Source organism: Haemorhous mexicanus, chromosome 7, assembly GCF_027477595.1.
Source record: "Haemorhous mexicanus isolate bHaeMex1 chromosome 7, bHaeMex1.pri, whole genome shotgun sequence".
Lineage (NCBI taxonomy): Eukaryota > Metazoa > Chordata > Aves > Passeriformes > Fringillidae > Haemorhous > Haemorhous mexicanus.
The window spans coordinates 22,514,463-22,536,014 of record NC_082347.1 but is presented as its reverse complement, the minus strand read 5'-3'; the positions used below and the strand labels follow the sequence as shown (position 1 = coordinate 22,536,014).

At 40.5% G+C, this 21,552-nt stretch overlaps 1 protein-coding gene across 7 annotated transcripts in view; it reads right to left on the bottom strand.

The window, feature by feature from the left end:
* Nucleotides 1-562: 562 nt before the first annotated feature.
* The window catches only part of USP54 (ubiquitin specific peptidase 54), a 90,028-nt gene continuing 69,038 nt past the window's right edge, over nt 563-21,552 (bottom strand). For 6 of the 7 annotated variants that reach the window (XM_059851382.1, XM_059851386.1, XM_059851380.1 and 3 more), the window contains 12 exons: nt 20,074-20,205; nt 19,395-19,775; nt 18,135-18,369; nt 17,236-17,375; nt 16,068-16,241; nt 13,028-13,147; nt 11,694-11,886; nt 8,006-9,459; nt 5,570-5,703; nt 4,317-4,457; nt 2,676-2,862; nt 563-1,979 (listed from right to left, as the gene is read on the bottom strand). In XM_059851382.1, the coding sequence (XP_059707365.1) occupies nt 1,321-1,979; nt 2,676-2,862; nt 4,317-4,457; nt 5,570-5,703; nt 8,006-9,459; nt 11,694-11,886; nt 13,028-13,147; nt 16,068-16,241; nt 17,236-17,375; nt 18,135-18,369; nt 19,395-19,775; nt 20,074-20,205 (3,950 nt within the window). In that variant the 3' untranslated portion in view covers nt 563-1,320. The remainder of the gene's footprint in view (nt 1,980-2,675; nt 2,863-4,316; nt 4,458-5,569; nt 5,704-8,005; nt 9,460-11,693; nt 11,887-13,027; nt 13,148-16,067; nt 16,242-17,235; nt 17,376-18,134; nt 18,370-19,394; nt 19,776-20,073; nt 20,206-21,552) is intronic. The other variant, XM_059851388.1, reaches the window with a different exon arrangement.

Sequence of the window (21,552 nt, the reverse complement as noted above, 5' to 3'; positions counted from 1 at the left end):
TCACAGGGCAGTGATGGGGCAGGGCAGAGCAGGGCAGCCCTTCCAGCAGCACTGGCACTGCCACAGCTCCAGCCCTGTTCCCAACAGAACCATGCACCAGGAAAAGCATGGAACAGAACCCTGCCCCCCCGCCATGCTTCTGAACACCTTGCAACCACCACACCTGAAAGCATCTGCAGGAGCAAGAGTACAAGTGTGATTAAAATGACACTTCTCTCCACACCAATAATTTCTAATGATTTTTCTGTAGATCTGCATACACTATCCTGCTTAAATGTAGTAGTTTTCCTTAAAACAAGTAGTCAGTCTCAAAATACTTTTTGAAGGACACTTAATTATTGTCCATCACGAGGAGAAACTTAAATGCTGAGTAGTAATGAAACACATCACGTCATGAGTCAAAATCAGGCATGTCCTCCAATCTAAGCCCTTATTACATAAATTTTGTTAATAAACTAGAATAAACAACTTACGTTTGTTCATGTGTAAGAAAATTAATCAGAAGCTTCCAGCCAACTGAAAAGTAAAGCTGAACAAAAAAGAAAGCTCAAACACAGGCAGGTAAATAGAACTATTTTCATAGATTTATTTGAAAAATACTTACAAAAGCAAGAATGCTTGAAACTAAAATAGTTAAACTTATTCTGTGTTTACATTGGTGTAGTTAAGCGTGCAGCATTAACAGTCTTTTCTGTTTGAAGCATCATTAGTTTGCTTAAAGAAGTGGAGAAAATTGGGGTTTACTGTGAACAATCTCCCCCTGTCACTTCCTCTGCTGTGATCTCTGTATGAGGTCTCAGAACACTGAAAACCGTGCTTGCTTTACTAACTACCACCTGCCAAGTGCAGATTTACTGGAACCTGGAAGGTGGATCGTTTTGTTTTTTTTTTTCCTAGGAAGGAACAGGAGAGAGGAAGGAGAAGTAAACAAAAGAATTGGTTTCTTTTTGTGAAGAATTTACTAAAGCTACATTTCATGAAAAAGAGTCCTTAAAAATGTCCTTTTGTTAGTTGCCATCTTCCTTCAAAACGTGTGCACACTTCTGAACTTACCCGTAAGCAAATTACCATGCCTATAGCACTTGTTTGCTAGGAGAGGCCAGGACTAAAATAGTTAAGATTCCCCATCCAGACAGCAGTTCAGTAGTGTCAGAAACAAAATACAGTGCAATTAGTTTCCATATACTGTGTAGCTACATTTTCAGACATAACTGGCACAGATACTGTTTGAAAGACTTTCCCGTCTCCATGCAATCCACACTCTGGCAACAACTATAGTTCACAGAGTGGTGTCCTGGGGCACATGGAGTGAATGGGATCTCACCAGCCATTATTTCGCATGGTGCCAGTAGCTGCTGCTGCTCGAGCCAGCATATTTCTGTGTGCCTCGGAAGCAGAAGCAAAAGTCCCATCCATCACATGCACTGGCAGTATTCGCCTTCTGCCAGGCTGAGGGGTATAGCTGCTCTCTCGCCAGTCTTCTTCTGGAGGCATATCTACTCTCCTTGGACCCGGGGCCTTAACACAAGACGGGGGCACAGGGCAACCTTGAGAAGCACCGGGATCCCAAGAAGGCTCACGTGGTATTCTTAAAGTGCTGTAGTCTGTGCTGGCTGGTAGTCTGCAACCAGTGGCATGAGATTTGTGCATGTGATGTTGTGAAGGCTGCTGGAAGAAGCCTTCCTGGAAACTCTTGCCTGGCTGGCCAGCATGTTTCCCCCAGAGCATTGTTCGCTTATCTGGTAACGTGGCTGTTTGTGCAGCAGGATGACTTGTGTTCAGCAAATGGCCAGAGACACTCGATGCTCCACCTCCTAAATGCAAATTAACAAGAGGCTTTTGCCCCTGGGAAAGGGTGCCTTTGGGTACACAAGGGAGACTCCCATAGCTCAGTGCCACACCTGGGTAGTCTTCACCTTGGAAAGCTTCACCCCCGTCAGGCACAACCAGAAGTTTCTGGATGATGTTCTTCTGATCTCCTGAAATAAATTTTTGAAAAAAGATTTGCTTAGTTATAATTTTTGTTTCATCCCCTCTGAACTATCATCTGTGGCCAGCAGGTGACAGAAGAACAATGAAATCACTAGTACATCCAGTTACTGGCTGACATGCAATTCTGAATAAAAGCTAGCTGTACCTTTTCCAGCATTCATTTTCCTCACTGCATTTCCTCTCCTTATCCTACTGCAGCTGCTGTCACAGATTTCTTTACTAGCCCCTTGTTTCATCATAGAGGAGCCCAACAAAGTATTCCAAAGCTGGTAGATCAAACTGGTTTTGATGCTGTCACAGGAAAATAATTCTCATGCAAGAAGTATTTATTTCTACTGGCACATGTACGATTTGTGGGAATGAGTAACTTGTGGAAGTACTCTTACACATGGAAACAAGGTGGTGGGTCTTACTAATACTTTAACATTAAAGAAAATAACTCACAAAAATATTGATATGACTTTGTATATAGCCATCATAATGTTTCCATAAAGATTATTAGCTTTGGTTATGCACAGTTAGCACAGAACCACAGAAAAATTCTGAAGGACAGAGAAGAGAAAACGTGATTTGTCCTTCCAGATTTCTGGAGGAATTCAGGCAGATAGTGAAACTCCATTATGAAAGACAAGAACTGAGGATTTCTGATCACGAAGAAGGATGAAAAGTCCTGTGATTATTACCTGACAGTTTACGTGCCTTGCCCACCATGCTGGGCATCAGTACATCATGGGGTGGGTGCTGCACCTGGTTTGGGTTGTGCTGGGGATCAAAGGGAAATACAGGAGGATCATGGGGGAAAGGAAGGGAAGTGGAGCTGGAAGAACGGTGGCTGGTGTCCACTGGCATTTTCCTCGTATTTGGTGCTTCCTTTTGCAAAATGAGAAAGGAGAAGAACAGAACATAAAATGATGAGTAAACACAGAGCTGGGTTGAAACAAGCAAAGGTGGTGTTGATCCAAGGAAGAAAGGGATGTGTCACTGGAACAAAAACATGCATCTGTATGTGAAAAAGACAAAAATTGCATCAATCCAGTAAGGCTCTTACTGAAGTGCTGGGCTACATAGGATCATTAGAGTGGAATTGTAACAAAAAGTAAAAGCCAAAACAAACACAAACCACTCCTAGGGCTTGGCTGACAAACTGAATACACCAAACCATGTCAGGCCAGTCAGCTTTGGAAATGGCATGCTACACAAACCATGAAATACAGTACTGCTGATTCTTCTTTTCTATTTTCAACCAGGCTTTACTGAAAGCTCTGATTCCAGACTGTGAACAGATTTACCTGTCACAGCTGAAGTATTTACCTGTGCTGTACCATTTGCCTCTATTAGGAGATACCCACCCCAAAAAGCAGGGATGGCTGAATGGCACAACAACAAACCATCACAGACTTGAGTGCAGTGACTTACTTGAAACAGACAATCATCCTACTGGCCACTTGTGTTGCGGGGATAGAAACCTTAGCAGAAAGAGCGGGTCCTGGACAGCTAGAGGTTTGTAATTGCTTCTGCCAGCTCTTCCAGGTATTTCAGAGCCCTTAGCATGCTGAGAAGCAAACTCTTCAAAGCTGATATATACTTAGTTTATGGTACACAGTAGAGAGGTGCAATTGGAGCAACCTGTCTAACTAACTGATTTTGTAATTGAGACTCTTCTATACCTGTTACACAGTTGGTTTCAAATAAAACTTGAGTAGAGTTTGCAAAAAATTCAGTCCAAGCCAAAACTTGACATTATATCTAGCTATGTTGCTAAACACTCTGTTACTGTTTTTCTGACACTTTAAAATTACATCTAAGACACGAAGGACAAAGGAAAGATCAATCCCCTTACTTTTAGTTATTTTCTGTATTTAACTGCACCAAGTCTTGAACTGCCTCCCCTTTAATGTTTACTTTTACTCTCTAAAAATGCTACTTGCTTAATAAACTCACAAGAGAGCAGAAACTTTCCTATTGGTACCAGTGGGGTTTTTTTTAAATTTTAGGTGTATGAGAAGCTTTCTTGAAAATACTTTAAGTCAACTGAAAAAAACCTTTATACTGGTTATTTCTGCGTACTGACAAGTAATGTTAGCTGACACGCCTATCAGCTGCAGCAGTCACTATTCTGCAATGATACCTGAAAAAGACAGCTTTGCTATTTATATAGAAGTTCATTCTTCTTCCAAAGACAAAACAAAAAAGACAGGCTTTATCATGGCTTATTATGGAGTTGTCTTCTGTCTTGTTTGTTAACTACTAAATGACGACATAGAAAACAGCAACCTTACACACAGATGATAGCTCTTTGGAAAGCTGCACATCATTCTACTTACAAAACTGTGAGAAGAGACCAAGGTCTCTTCTCTGTTTGAGATAACTGTCCCACTGAGACTGCGAGCAATGCGACGGAAATTCTCTGCACTGTATATTTCCTCCTCTTCTGGTTCCCTGCTATGTTCTCTGGTAAATGTGACCTGCGGACAATATCCCACATTTCAGACAAGGTTTTTCATAACATCAATTTTGTACAATAATTATAGGCAATAGACGAACAGAAATATAATGGAGCATATTTCAATGTATTTAATGACCTTTTCTCTCCTAAAATCCTTCACTCGGGCACTACTTTGAAAACGTAAGATAAATGGGTCTGTTTGGATTAAAAGCACTATTCCTGATAGTATTTCTTACCTTAGTAAATATACACAGATTGATTTGTCTAAATGAGATACATTCTTTTATAAGTATCCAAAGCCAGGACAAAATGTCTTTAGTGGGATGAATCCACCTGAAGGACAGACTGCTACTACAGGCATCACTGCCCCTGGAGAGATAATCATGGCTGCAGCTGACAGTCATGATAAAATTCTACAGTCTTCTCATAACCAAATTAAAAAAAGTCTAGGATTATTTGATGAATGCTGGATGGAAGTTTGTTAATCTTATGCTAGCAAGGGAAATGCTTATTCCATCCTTCTTTTCTTTTGTTCTGTAAAGGAACAGACTTTGAGCTCCCTCCTTTAACAAGTACAGAGATATTACAGGAAATGTCATTTCCCCTTGAAAATACTTCCATGTCTTCATATACAGGCAGTGATATGTAACTGCCAGTTATTTAAACATTTTCTTCCCAGGAAAAAACGAGAAAGAATGCTCTCCCACTCTGAGGTGACTAACTACCAACTGTAGCAAATACCAAATTATCACCCACTTTAAAAATATGTAGTGACACAGTGAAAAAAAAAAAAGCCTGTGCCCTTGCAAGTGGTAAAATTAAGAAGCAGTTATCATCAGCTGTGATGCAAGGGAAATCATGTCACTAAGCTGAAAGCGACTAGATCGTAATGTTTTCAGGAATGTCTTCCTCCAAGTCAGAATTTAGATCATTTGACTGCATGCAGCATGAGTCACTCACATTTTAGCTAGTTAATCCTGAGCTAGACTGCACTTAAAATTCTTTCTAACATGAATAAAAAAGGACCCCAGTATCTTGTTCATTATGTATTTCACTTATTCCATTGTAAATTCTTTCTTGCACAGGGAGAGCCCTTCCCCCACTAGTACATCTTAAGTTCCAAAATGTCACCTTGGAGACAGAAGAGACACTGGATCCACACAGACTGCGCTCGATCTCTGCCGTTGGGGTTTTCGACAGACCCATGCCAGCTGTAGCAGGCAGCTTCCTCACACCCAGGTTCACAGAGACTGGGAAGGAAAACACTGATTAAATTCAACACCTGATTGCATGTTATGGCACATTTCTGACTACCTTAGGTATGACTCCAGCAAAGACAGAGGGACTATACACACAGAACAAGAAGTCACAGATCGTTGGAACATGAATACATCAGCTAACACCCAACATTTCAAGGGGAGACAGCCTATCAGGATACTATGCCTACTTTCCTGGCCCTTCTGCAGGCTTCAGGGGAGCAGGTAATTGAACTATTTAAGATTTAAATGACTTAACTGCACACCAACACTTGCCTGATATAGAGGTGAGATTGAAAGACAGAAAATCAGCTACCAGAAGGACGTTACCTAAAGTTATTTGGGATAAAAAAGTCAGCCTCAGGTTCCCTCCCCACACATTCACCTGCTCCTTCCCATTCAATGCTACTATTTCTCAGCCAATTGCTGTGCTGGTTAAATACCTGAAGGGGTTATTTTAAAGTAGGATTGCTAAAATTCACTTCTGTGCAATCCCCATCAACCACTGACAATCCTAAAATTCCTCATGGAATAGACAGATCAATGGCCTAATTTAAACTGGTCACAGGGAGTTAGTTCCTCTAAAAAGGAAGAAAGGTGATATGCTGATAACATCACCTTTTCTGCATTGAGGTGGTTGCATTTGGCTTGGCTTTAACTGTGCTGTAAAGCGCCTCTAATGAAACAGAGGCATTTCACCAAGATTCTGAATGCAAAGGTCTAACAAAACCAGTGGATATGGGTCAAAGTTTCAACAGCATTTGTAAATGAATATGTAATCCAAGCTAAAAGAAAGAAAGAGCAGACCAAGACCTAGGACAGGTCTAAAAAAAAAAATCAGGTGATTTTCATCCAGTTCATCACAGTAGATGCACTGGTTCAAACTTTTCAGTTTTATACAGAATTTGCAGAACTTAGGGAAAAACAAGCGAAAGTTACAGCAAACCAGATGATCTCAAATACAAACTTTACTTTAGAAGAATATCCCTATCTCATATCAAATATGTGGTGGGAAAATAAGCAAGAAAAGTCAACATAAGAAATGGGTCATTTGATGACAGAACTCAAACTCCAGCTACCATTAAAGCAACTGGGCTTTATGCTGGTAGATTTCCAGAAAGAACTTCCAAAATCAGTCAGCTAAGTAGGAATATATAAGACCTTCTGATTCAAGCCCATGCAAGACAGTATCTGCAAAGTTGTGAGGTCAGGTCCTGCCTAACTCTGAAAGTAAACCAAAAGGACAATAAATAGTAAAAAGCCACATTTTGATGTCTTAAGTGATTTGTGAGCGGACTGCAAGACACAAGAGTTCCAGAGAAAACTCAAGCTGTTCAACAAAAATCTGCTCAAGACTTTACTGCAGTACTCACTCTGTTCACAGCCAGGTCTGACATTGTCAGGAATGATGGGGGCTCCACTGCCATGGCTGCAAGGCAGGGAAAACCTGTCCTGTGTCCTATTCATTGCAATATACATCATATGTGTACAGCTATATCTGTGTCACTTTGGTACCCAACCAATTTCAGGCTGCCTTGTACTTAACCAGAAAATTCATAGCTTTAATGCTATGACACAGATTATAAAGAAATTAGCTTCACTTGTGAAGCAGAGAAACAAGGTTGTCCTGTCTCAGGCAGGAGATTAGATCAGTTTAAGTGGAACCAGACTGCGGTCATCAGACTCTAATTGAACGTGTCCAGCAACAGCTGGATGTCCTCACTGATGGAATCTGTTTTCTTTCGGCATCAACTAATCCACAAGATCTCATGGATCCTCATGTACCCTCAGTGCTGCTTTCACATATAACTTTCCAGAACTTAAAGCAGGCAGTCGTTAGCAAAACACAGGTTCAACTCTCAGATCTTGATAAACTTTTAAAAGTTATTTCCCTCAACCAGATACAGACCAAATTCTCAATTACAATAATATCAGTTAAAATTCACCAGTGTGGAGAACATTAGCATCAGGGATAGAAACAGTTTAATAAATTCCAGAGGGGGTGCAGAACTGCAAAACAGCAAAATTCATTAGCAGCTAGCTCTCTACTTGAAAATGGGATCAATTATTTCTATGTTACTCTTAACAGATGTTTGCCCATAATCAACAGCTACTCTGCAGCCACCCCAGGCAGTGCTATGACACTGCTTTCTCTAGTCAGCTGGAAAGTTTCCAGAGTCTACAACCTGAATTTTTCTGCACCTGTGCACAGATTAATACCTGTTTAACTAAATCAGCTGGAAAACGCATCTTCACCTACACTGGAGTACACAGGCAGGTCAACCAAGAAAAACAACTGCATCATTCTTACCTGATTGGTCAAATGGATACCTAGCACTGTCCTGTCTTCCCAAGAAAGGCCTAGTGGCCTGAGATGCCTGCAGACTAGTCTGATAGAGGGATTCCAGTTCTGAGAGCTCCTGTTCTGTGTCTTGATTCCATTGTGGATGCAGGTGTACTGGGATCCTGCTCAAGTCATCTCCAACTGCTCTCTGATCAGAAAGGAGCGGACTCCTCCCAGGTACAGGAAGCCATTCAGTATTCTTATTAGCCTTCTGAGAACTGTAACACCTAGTAACATTATTCACCCAACGGTCCACAGGCATAGAGGCAACCATGCTACTAGCAGCTCCATCATCCACCTCTTTCATTCCTCCATCATGACAGTGCCTTTCCACGTAGGGTACAGGGTCTGCCATATTCTGTCCACCTCTTCTACATAGTTCTTCACTGTGAGAACAAAAACTCACAGAAGCAACATGTTGGGCACTAAAACCCTTCAAAGAAACTACCCCGTCCCTAATATCCACAGTTGAGTGTAATTTTTCAGAAGACTGGTTTTTATTTTCTTGGTTTTGATGGATTAGCTGTCTGTAACCAGAAGATGAATGGTTGATGAAAGATTTTTGTGTTAACTTTGGAGACTTCTCATCCTGACACACTGCAGTAATCCAGTCTTTTTCACGAGTACCTTTTCTCTGGGAGACTGCATGCATTTTCTGAAACTGCTCTGCCAAGGAGCGAACATGTCCCTTCGTACTAAAAGCCTCAGATTTAGAACCATCTGCTGTGCCATATTCACCCTGTGAGGGAAATAAAATCTCCTGGCTGTTTGCTCTGTAGTATTTATTTTTCTGCAAAGGATCCGAGGAGCACTGCTCTGTAGGGGATGAAGTTGCAGGGGTCATTGCATGATAGGTCCCTAAAAGATCAATGCTGGGCCGCACTGGAGAGCTTGCAAGTTTGGAACAAGGACTGTGCTGGCTGTCCTTTTCAGGAGATGCTGCTTGTGGTGGATGTGGACAGGGAAACAGTGTAGGCAAAGACCCAGAGTTTACTGTGTTAGCCTTGGATTGGTACTGAGGTGTGAGAACAGGCATAAAGTTATGAACCTCCTCTAACTTGCTGCTACTGCAGCAATCCCTATAGTCTTTTAGCCCTGTGGCTGTCGTGTCAGCAAATTCCCCACTCTTGTGGGCTTCATTCTCAGTTCTTGCAGACCTCTCTGCCAACCCTTGCCTATAGGGAAAAGAGGGAACTTGGTCATGAAAATCAGCAGAAGCAGACTGGAAGTTTGGAGAGATCCTGTTGGATGGATTGCTTTCAGAAGGGGGCAAGGAGGAAGACTCTGGATATAATGATGAGTGCAATTCATGGCAGGAAGCAGGTGGGTGGAAGAAAGAACTGGACCCAAATTCCACTTCTTTGTTGGGTTCCAGTGGTACCTCCTGGCTCAGCAGTACTTGGAGCGGGCCAGTCTGTTCACTAAAACACACAGAAGAGTAAATGATTAGCAGTAGTCATTGCTTACGTTTATTCCTAGGGTACAGACCCTGCACTAGCTGACATACAGCTCAACACACTCTGCTCACTGTATTCTGATGAGGACTTTGCATTAATTCACTAGAGACATTTGTGCTAGTCCTTTGCTTCTAACTTTATTTTCCTACTCTAACAATCTAACTGAATCCATTCCATATTTTTTAGAGTATTTTGCTACAATCAGGCTCTATATGAAGTATTCTTGCACAGCACTAGAGGCATTTCAACCAGTACACTGAGTATGTGAGAAGGGATAACGGTAAGAGTAAGAATAGCATTTATATAAAATAAAATAACCATTTTCAACAGTAACATCTTAGATATCTTTTAAAATACTTAGGGCGTGTTTGTGATCTGAACATGAACTGACAGTATATCTGAAAGGTCCCCTCTCTTCAGGTAACTTCATGAAGAATGACTTGACAAATAGAAGAACAGGTTGAAATTTTTCTCATATCATTTTTATAGTCTAATTTTTTGAGATATTTATTTAAAACATTAAATAAAGATCAAGTTAAATACATAACTATTACTCTGCAATATTTTGTATCCTAAGCATACTTGTAGAAAATAATGTTCATTCTTTAAAGTACCAATGCAAGACAGTTATATTCTTGAGTCATGCATGTCCCTGGCATTCTTCTGCATTTAGTTAGCATTTTAATATATAGACAGAACAAACAGAACTAAGTCCACAGCTTATGAGAAAATGATAGGCTACATCAGCTCCAGCAGAAAACTTAAGGCAACTATAAAATCACTGCTTTGTTTCCTCCTTGAGATGCATGGAATGAAAGTTATCATGAAGACCTAGTTGATGCGTGTAGCAATAGAATATTATTTGTGAGGAATTGCAAACTTTGTACTGTCTACAATGTTATTTAAATCAAAGCTGAAGTACAGAACTCTGGCTATGAATATGGCTTCTTCTTCCTTGACTGAAATATTAACATTCAGTTGGATACAATGTTTTGCAAAAGTAACGGTCTTTTCACAGAGCAGTCATGAGTGAGTTTAGCATTAGTTAAGAAAGCGCTTTTCATTTTCTTAGAATCTGCCAAAATGCCTAATTTGAGCTCTGCATTTCTTCTATAAGAGAGAATATAATGGACCTCTGATTGACAACAAGATCAGCCTTCATTACATGTAATTCAGGTACTGCAGGAAAAGAAAAGAATGTTATGAACTATAGCCTGTCAGGTGTGCAAATTAACTGGGTTTGGATATAGCTGTACCCGGCATCTTACAGAAAGGAGCAGAAAAATGATTCTCATCCGAGATTTTATCTAAACTTCTGGCAATACAACATGTTAAGAAGGGGAGAGGGAAAAAAAGTAACAGTTCAAGAAATAGCCTAGAAATTGGATAGGGATGGTCTAGTGCTAGGAGGGAATGGCATGGGAAGAAAGAAGGATTAAGCTGCATGCTAAAGACAGTACGAAGAAAAGATCAGTTATAGCAGAGAGTTAATTATGCTGTAGTTAAAGATAGTATGGAAGAAAGAATCATGAAGAGACACTGAGGAGGGCTGGTAAGCCAGGCTACAGGATGCTGAGAAGCACAGAAAGAAAATGAAGAATGATGGAGTAGTCAGGGTGACAGGATCAGGATCTGGATTCAAGAGTTGTACCAGTGCACCACGAGAGAAGTGGACTAGAAAGAAAAGATCAGTGTACTTGACAGTTTTCAAAGTACAGAGCACTAAACATACTGGCTGATATTCCCAACATAAAAGCAACTATAGCAAAATTTTGACTGCAGTACAGTCTTTTACTGACTGAGTCCTAAAACTGCTCCTGATTATAACCAGTCACATTTTATCCTAACGTATCCCCACTTTTTTAAGCCAGATTATTGTCTATTGTATTTTTTCCTTGGTGCATGAGACATCAATGCTGCCAGGCACTGACTGCTACAATTCTGTGTCACAGATCACATTTTGAACACATGCACATTGGACTATTCTATAAAGACTGGGAGAAGGGGTGGTGGGGAGGGGAAAAAGGGGGTAGCTGACTGTTTTACAATAGGATTTAACCTAGAGAAGAGAAGAGAATAGGTGTAACACAGCAGGACTTGGACTATCTGGGGAATATACATAGTTTGCTATTTCTTTGCAGACTGCACTGCTCAGAGATGCAGCCCAGGTCCATGCCTAGGCGAGGTACTCGCACTACCTTGTAGACTGGGCCATGGTGCCGCCCTGTGGTGGGTGGCAGGCTGGCGGAGGCAGCGGCTGCGGTGGCTGTTGGTGCTGCATGCGATCCTGGAGGCTCCGGGCTTTTCGGATACTGATTTGCAGCTTCTTATCGACTAGGGCTCTGCTGTGAGTGCTAGCGCTGGCATCATGCATGGCAAGTCTTAGTTTAGCTAAAATGCAAAAGAAAACATAGCAGAAAACAAACAGAAAAAAGGAATAAAATTGAAAAAGAAAAAAAAAAGAAAAAAGATGCAGCAGGAACAAAAAACATGGACCATGCAAATACTGCCACAAAAGAATTCACAAGGATGATACTGTTTCCATTAATGCACATTCAGCTTAGCCAGGTGTACAAAACACATTAATTGAAGCTAAACCAAAATAAAATAAAAACAACATCCTCGTTTTAGCCCAATTTCTAATCCCTTCACAAAGGCTCTTTCCAGCCCTACTACAATGATGCTTCATTCGGTCAGGTACTCTTCTCCTCCATCCTCCATACCTGGAACTCCCTCTGTGTGCAGGAATACCCAGCTGGGATTTGAGATTCCTTGCTAGAAAGAAAGCTAATAGAGCTGTCACTACAGCTGTATGCTACACCCTTTATTCTGCAGTCCATAAAAGCCAATTTCTAAATGAAAACAGCACAGGAGCTACTCACCCTGTCTGCAGCCATTCTACACAGACAGAGGGGAGCATGGGGTGAGACAGCCAGCCAGTCATAATGGAAAAACACCAAAAATAAAATGAAATCACATAGCACACATTCTCAAAGGTCACAATGCATTTAAGCACTTCAATGTCCTAATGCCTTTTTCTCCATGAAACTTAAAGTACAGCATAGTTCACTTCTGCTAATCCAGAAGACTCTAGAGTGAGCTACCATTTTCTTCCTATGCTACACCCTCCATGAAAAACAGGGGAGCTTAATGGCCTTTGCAATTCGGCCTGACAATGGAGAAAAATTGTGAGGACTGAGTGGGAAGGGGAACCACCTACCAGGTGCTTGCTGAAACATAACAGCACCAAAAAGGGCACATCATCACCCCAGTGCTGTTACTACCTTAGCACTGGAGAGAACAACAAAATGAATGTAAACATGAAAAAAACAGAGATGAAGAGGAATAGGACTAAAACCCCCAAATGGGAATGCTTATAAAAATGAAAAGTTCTGTCCAGCTGCATGTTCCTAAAGAGCAGCTGGACCCCCCTATCACGACCTGACCACTTACTGTGATGTGGTGTTTCAGCCTCTATTCTGTATTAGTAAACAGTCAAAGCGCAGTAGCTCAGGCGGTTAAGGTTACTTACATATAGCTTCGTTACAGAGAGCCAAAGCTGCAGCACAATCCCCCTTCTGCTCCTGATTCAGTGACTCTTCAAAGATTGAGTCTGCCTCCTGCATCGACTTCTCAAAGCCATCACTCCTCCCTGCAAATGGGCAGCACCCTTCATTTTGGTTTCATTATTGCAGAACCCTCACTTACCCTCATCCCATTTGTGATCACCAAATCCATCCACACACGGATTCTTGCAGAGGCTGTGCATATCCCAGACTGCACCACCTAACCTTCCCTAAGCAGAAGTACATCTTGAGCACCCTGATATGCTTCACATCCACACAATAAAACAACATGAAATGGATTTTTTTCCCCTCAAATTTTCTTTAGTTGAGAGAGTTGTACTGGCTTATTCTACTACTTTCAACACCTTAAGATGGTACAGACATAGAACAGAGTCAGTTCAAATTACTTCTGTCAAGAAATAATTAAACTAAATTTAGAACCAAATCTAAACCAAAATGCATCAGTAAAAGAAATACAGCAGATTAGGGTTTTTTTCATTGTATGTTAAGTTTCCTGACAAAATCCATTGGCCTCTTCTTCATCAAAATGGAAACAAACTGAAACAACCAACATGTCTGGGGAAGAAAACTCGGAGTTGAGTGTGAAAATAAATGTCTGCATGAAATACTTCTATAAATGAGTTTAGTGCATAGACTTAACTGCTGTTAATCAGAATATAAAAACTCAACAGTCTTGCAACTTGAAAAACAAGGTGGTGGAAGCTGAGAAGAAAGGGATAACTGTCAAGAATTCCCTTTGCAACAATTTGGAAAACAGTGCTGGAGAAGAGAAGGATAAATAATTTTGGACACAAAAAGAAACTGCGTCCTGGCATCATAACATCCATTTCTGAGAGGAAGAAATGCCCAAACTATTTTGTGTCACCTATTAGGCATTATGCAAATTATGCACTAAAATGTAAACATTCAAATGAGGCAGGGAAAACAGAAAATAAAACTTGACTTTTACTCTGTTCAGAGGTGGGTCTTTCTTAATGGAACATCTCTGTCATTGTGGCAGAGAACATGAGTACCTTGATCAGCCAACAGTAAATTGCATTCTCTCAATCTGCGTAACACCTGCTCTCTAACATCACTGTGCACAAATGTAAATACCAACTCTTTTACCACAGACCCCAAAGTATCTGCATTAAAAGCTAGTACTGGAGAGAGAAGTGAGAGTTGTTAGAGCAGTAAGTTAATCAAGCAGCACCTTTAGTTTCAAAATCAAGGCAACTGAGGCTTGTAATCAAGGGCAGAATACTAAAGTTAGCTTTCTTTGCACAAATTTAGCAGTTTACTTGAGGGGAAAATGAGTCACAAGCGTTCTGGAGTTCTGCATACAAGCAAGCCTTCCAGGCAGTCCAGCAGTCTGTTAAGCTATTATATCTCTGACTGGGGTGGGCAAAGACTTAAAAGGAATAAACAAAGACTTCCCTAGATCACAAGTCAATGCATCTGGACTCCTCACACATTCTACTAAATTCTTTTTTGATTAAGCATTAGTCTAGTTTACTATCTTTTCAACAAAGCTAAGCAATTTTTCCTTCCATCAACTAACAGAATAGATCAAAAAGAGGGGTAAAGTATTGGAGAATATACTGTTTTCTTTCATGCAGGAGAAGCAGAGGAGACAACATGCTCAGCAATAGAGGTTTACTTTTCCATTTTTAAATCACCGGCATTTGTGTTACAAAAGTAAACAAAATACTAATAGAAAAATATATTCATCTACTCTGGTACATCAGAATTTTCCACCTGGTTACCAGCAGACCATACTAGGACTGTAAAGTATAACTGATGGTCAGCAAAAATTATACACACATTCCCAGACAGACATTCTCGTGGAGATCATATTGTTCAGCTGTCACTGGCACAGTGTCATTCTGCCTGCTGAGCAGTTGGCATGGCTGTAGGTTGCAAAGCACAGTTGGGATCATGTCCAAAACTGGCACTGCTGTGGGCTGCCCCTCTCCTTCCTCTCCTTGAACAGCAAACCAGAAACCTCAACTCCCTTCTACATCAGGTTGGAGGATGCAGCATGGGGACGCCAGGAGGCCTGGCAGCACAGGATACCACAGCAGGACTGCCCTGATCATATATACATAAGCTAGACCAGAGCCCAGGTGTTCACTCTTCTTGGCTCTGCTCACAACCCCCAGTTAGGTGTTCCAGCAGGTTTCAAGGTTCACTCTTGACTGGGTCAGTGACTTTATCCCACGTTTCTCCTGAATCCTCTTACTGGCTGATGGAGATTCAGGGCTAAAACAAAGTATTACATGTGAATCCTGTCATGTTCCCTCTGTTCCAGCTGCATCCTTCCAATTAAACCTGTTTTGCTGCCATCTCCTGCCAGAAAGATGAGGAGTCATGGAAAAGACAATCAAACTTCATATTTGGTTTTTAATTTTTTAAAAATTCTTTTTTCCTAGAAAAGATAGGCAACTAAACCCAGCTCAGAATTTCAATTAGATCCAGCCAGAGTATTTGTCCCGACACCTGTGCCATGGGTACACAGCCAGGCAGGGAGAAACACTGCAAAGCACAAGGGCAGGAACAAGCAGAATTGCTCAGGGCTGCAACGGTACTAAAATCAAGCAGAAACAGAACAATGGTTTATATTAACCACCTCTGCTGCAGGTGAAGCTGAGGTGCCTGAAAGGTAAAAACAGCCTTGCTTATTCCAAGATGCTGGTTAAAGGCTTACAGCTAAATCAAGGTATCAATATTATCAACAGCTTATATCACTGAAAAAATGGAAAAATGTAGATATATTAAGAATATCTCTACATTACTTTTTTTCATTTAAGAAGAAATTTGGTCAAAATACCAAACAGTTTTTTTACTCTCTACAGGTTTGAAGTGGACAGTATTTAACTTCCTGAAGGTACAAATCTGTAATGGGGGGTAGATGCGGCACACACAATTAAATCAGGAAATTACATTCAAAGGTTCAAAAAACATCAGGACTACCATCTTGTAAAATGTACTGCATTCAAAGGTTACCCTGATTCTGCAGTTCATCTAGATCCATGAACCTGCTGGGACGGGGATTAAAGCCCATTGCTGCCTCCATTTCCTTTTCTCTTTTTCTGCGTAGCTCTTGCTCATGTGCTCTCCTTGCTACCTCTTCTTGCAATTCATCCAGCTCACTCTTTAAAGGAACAAAGATATCTCCACCTTCAGAACAAACAAACAAACAAGCAAATGTTTTTGATAGCTACATCTCTTAAAGCATCTTTTAAAAGACAAGGAAATGTTATTAGAAAATAAAATTAACATTAGGTAATAATAGTCTGAGACCACAGAATTGTAGAGCATAAGTTTTGTTTTGTTAAGGTTTACTTATAAAAATACAGCGGTGCTTCAAGCTCCCCTGCTGCACAGCCTATGGCTTCACTGACTCACAAAAATAGCATACAGAAGGAACCACTGGAAGAAATAACCCCAAGCTGATGATGAAATCTTGAGGCTTCTTGCTGTCATTTTAACTTGTAAATAAAGCTATGTCAAATTAGCCAGATCACTAGTTCATGGAAGTTAAATGGATTCCAATGAGATGTTTTTCATCTAACTGCATGAAGTGGATGAAAATGGGAGGAAAGTAAAGCACCTCAATATCCCACACAAAAGAAATCCATCAGTTCTCATTCTCACTCCAACTATTACTGGTATTCAGAAAGTATCTCTCCTGCTGCCTTTCCCTTCCCTCTCTGGAATAAATTACTTGCTTAGAATGATATATAAGCAGAAAAGCTTAGCCTCAGCCCAAGCAGCTTGTAAAAGAATTCACAGTTCTAACAGTTTTGAATTTTGTACAGAATTACAAGCTGGTTTTCAGGGCTCTACTAAGTTATGAGCTATGTTTGGGAAGGTTTTTTTGACTGATGGCAGAATATTGAGTTATAAGAAAGAATAGGAAAAATAGCTTTATTTTATCATTTAAGTCAATACACAAAAGGAATGCCAGAGCAACATGATCAAGGGAATATTCCAACAAAGTTTTTTGCAATCCCCTTTGACAAATCTTATAATTATTTCTTGTAAAACTTATGTTCTTCCAAGTTGCTTCTCCCTTCCCTTATCATTTCCCTGTGAACAGAAACATCCAGAAAGTGAAGAACAACTCAATACATTTTACCTTGCATAACCACCCCTACAAAGTGTACCTTACCATTCCCCATGGTGTGTGGGCTGTTTGTCCAGCTACCAATTGATGAAGCTGACTCCACTTCCAAGATGCTGCTACTGTGAGACTTTGGGATGTTGCGCCATGCAGGAACAAAGCCACCTGCTCTCTTCATATGAGCATCCCTCCAAGAAGAGAGTAATTATAGTTTACCACTTGACTAATTTCTCCAGGAGAAATTGTATCTACCCTTTTTGTATCCATACAAACATATACTTGCATTTTAATCTAATTTTTAAAGAAGTCTACCTTAAGAAAATCTTAGGAGAAACAGGGGAAGAGAACGTTAATAAGGAGGTCAGTAATTTTATTCTCCTCCATAAGATGATGCATTTCATATTAAAACTGTGGTCCAGGAGTTGTTCAGGACAGATTCTTACATACTGTTTATTGGCCATAAACAGTGCCAATTTGTGATTACCTGAAGCTTCCTAAGTCAAGGAAAGAAACACATTGTGCTGTATTTTTACATACAAATATTGCAAGTACGTCTGAAAACAAAGATTTCTATACAAGGCTACTGAGTTCTCATTTTGTACAAGGTGTCTATGAATCAATGGTTTAATGCAAACAAAAACAGCTATGAGCTACTCGAAGTACAAGCTTTTAAATCACAGACTAAGGGCACAACTATTTCAGATGCATCACTTTAGACCATATTTCTCACTCACTCAAACCCTGTTTTCTTCTCTGCTCACCAGCAGGAAGTTATCAATATACTGAGAAGAATAGGCTCCCATTTCCCTACTATTTCTCCCCTCTTCCAATTCAGCTGTATTTAAAACTAGGACCACTGTTTTACAAAATGTTCCACACCATTATGTAACTACAAAAAAGAAATCAAGACTTCAATCATTCCAAATATGAATTTTGTTGATTTGTACCTGTGGGTGCTTGAACTTTCAGACAAGGGCATGTCCAGACTAACTGGGCTGTTGCTATTGCGCTCACTGCTTTCATAGCCAGACTCCATCCTCTGTATTAGATGAGGATGTTGATCCACTACATGGTGCTGGGTGCCCCGGCCCAGCACACCACGCTTGTATCTGACATTTGACTGGCTTGACCTTGTTTCGTGAACAGCGTGCTCCTTCACCTCATTCTCAGTAAGTTCTTTACCTGTCAAGATAAACAATACAGAGTGGTAGAAGACATAAGCTTCAATACCAGCAAAACATCCATATACATTAGCTTCTCAACTATGTTTAAATCAGAAGCACTATCCTTAATTTTGTGTAAAACCTGCAATATGAAGCAACAAAAATGCAGTACTTTTACAGCTTTCCTAGCAATTTTAAGCAATAACCTGTTCACAAATTTATCTTAGAGTCGTTCCCCTTCAGTATAACTTACCATATTACCCCATAGGTAACAATTAAGTCTGGAATGAAAATCCTTTCTTCCCCAAAATAATTTTTATTTCTACAAGATAATTTTACCGTATATCCAATTGCATTTCCAATACTCTGTCATATCTATTTCAGATGCTCTCATTTTTTACACTGTTTATTTTGCTATTTATGATTTGTTGTGGCTTATACAGAGCACATGAAAATTTCTTTTTTTAAAATTCTCCCTTATATATTTCACAGTCTTTCCACTGAATTCTTGTTTGCGTCCCTTCCTTCCCTGGAAGTGTGTTCTCTTCACCTTCCCTTACATATCTCTTCATGCTTCCCTATTCTTTTCAATTGTCAAAACCAGCAAAGTCTCCATGTACAAGCTGCATAGCTGTAAAATTTTTCCAGATAAATCATCACTGGCTCCCAGGCTCTACCGTCACCAAGACCTCTGCACTGATACACAAGGTACTTTCTGCATCATACTCTGAGCCATCAAGTAAAAATACCATGATGAGCCAGAGGAAAAACCAGAGCAATATAAAAGCTCGCCCCAAAGGACAAACTTTGGACACTCAGTAATATAGCTTGTGTCCATTCAAGCAGGGTAGATGGTATTGTTTCCCATAATTTTTCCTTAGACAGGAAACGTAAGACACAGAAATCAAACAGAATTACCACCCATGCAATATGAATACCCACACAGGATTTAGTCTTCACAGACATGACTCACCACTGACCTGAATTCCATGTTCAAAATTTCACTTCCCACACATTCTGAAGTAAATATTCTCAAACTCTTACCTGCTTCTTCAGAGAAAGGGCTAAGCTGAGTGTAGCCACAATGTTTCCTCTTGTCTTTACTAAAGATGCTGTCTATATTCAGAGACTCTCTTTTGGGTCTCCATGTTGGCCGGTACCTGCTAGATGAACTGGATTTCGACTCACTACTGGTACTCTCCACTTCCCAGTCTCGGGTGCGTGCAGACAGGCTTTTTGAGGGTCGTGTTTCTGCCTGATCCACATTATTCCCTCCGTGAGGGGAATTCTGGATGGTTTGGGAAATCTGCTGTGGTCTGCTGTGGATCATATTGCTCACTGTCTCTTTAAACTCCCTCAGCCTGCTGGTGCTGCTGGATGGTTTGGGGGCAGTTCTGGGGGCTTGTTTCTCCTTCAAGGTTTCCCCTGCAGTTCGTAGAGACAGCAAAAGCCACAAAAATAACTTCAATTAAACTAGCAGTCCTACTTGCAGCATCTTCATGCAGACTTTGAGAAGCGCAATCCAAAACAACAAAATTATAATACAAAATCCAACACTCCCTAAACAAACATCCAACCAAAACAGACCTAAAAGTCAAAAAGCAAAGAGAGGACTAAATAAAGACAAAGATGGAAGAAGCCATGAGGGAAATGCACATACACACTGAGAACATTAGGAACGTTCAGAAAGATACTGATACTTAAAATAAGTAACATCTCTTGCCTTCACTATGGTATCCTGATGACTGAGCCTCATCTCCTTTCCGCCTAGACCGGCTAGAACTCCTCTTGCGGTCTGCGAGCGAGCCCTTCTTTGAAACATGCCTCTGATTGCACTCACTGTCAGTCAGGTGGCCTGGAAGGAGGAAGAACACAGCAGAGATGACAAGAGCCTTTAGATCAAGTGTTCACTGCACTAAGAGCAGCAGAACTCTTTCTCCTTAGGAACTGCAGACACTCCAACACTAATTGGCAAGTTTAGGTAAGTTCTTGTATCCTAAGTTTTTGGTTTTGTCTTGGAGAGGATGTTCCATTTTTAAGGTCATAAAAGAACAATACAACCCCCCTCCAACGACTCTGGTTAATGACAGCTTATCCAAGTGGAAAGGAAAAGGTTAACTCTGCTTTGTCTTCTAATGGTCTAAGAACACCACTTTCTTGCTGTCAGTTTTAATGACCATGAACATAAAACTCCTGAGGACAGCTTTCAAGACATTACTCCGTTGAATAAAGACTCAAACACATGAACAAATTACCATCTAATAATAAATGACTGCACATCACCAGCTGCTCTGCACTAACTATTCATTCATCTCTTTGCCTGTAGCAAACACTAAGTAATCTCAGTTAGCCTAATCTACAGTGAAGAAGCTTCACTTGGCTCTTAAGGGCCAAGCCAGCCAATTCACGTCTGCCACAAGCTAAGAGCACACCCACAAACTATGAACACGGATCAGCTGACACACAACACTCCCTTACTACAGCTTATGTGTCTCAGTGCCAGTATTGTCTCTTCAACACAATTTACTCCCCATTTCCTCACATCAAATGGGAATTAAGACTATTTGACATCACAGGTTTTCTGTATTGCCTTTGCTTAATTCTATGGGTCTCACACAGTCACAGTCCTAAACCTGCAAGCACAAACACACGCATGGCTTTACTCACGTGAGTAGTCCCAACCAGAGATGCAGGATAAGAAGGGAATTTATGATAAGCTACAAAGACTTTTTTCTAGCCTTTATATCACAAACTTTTACTCCTCACAGGATGATAGGAAATGAAAATCCCTAATAGCAAATAGTGGTCTAACTAGCCCCCAGACTGCAGAGCTGGCCCTCCTGAGCCTTCTCCCTGCTCTAGAGATTAGCATCAAAATAAACAACATTAAAAGCAGATTCTACATATAAAATTGTACCTGCAACAGTTAAAAAACCAATTCACTGAAACTACAATTGCTATGAAGATATTACAATAACTGAGTAGGAAGGAATCCAAACACTAAAAAGCAAGCTACACAAGACTTCATTAGCAAAGCAAAGAGTAATTTTGTGGCCAAATGTTTTAGGAACAAGCAGACTACATAAAAGAAACTAAATTAAGGAAGCAAAAGAGAAATGTTGGCAATGAAAACAAAAGATGTGTAGCATTTTGGTAACGGAACGTAAGTTTGTGCTTTGATGGATTTTTTTTTTCCCCTTTA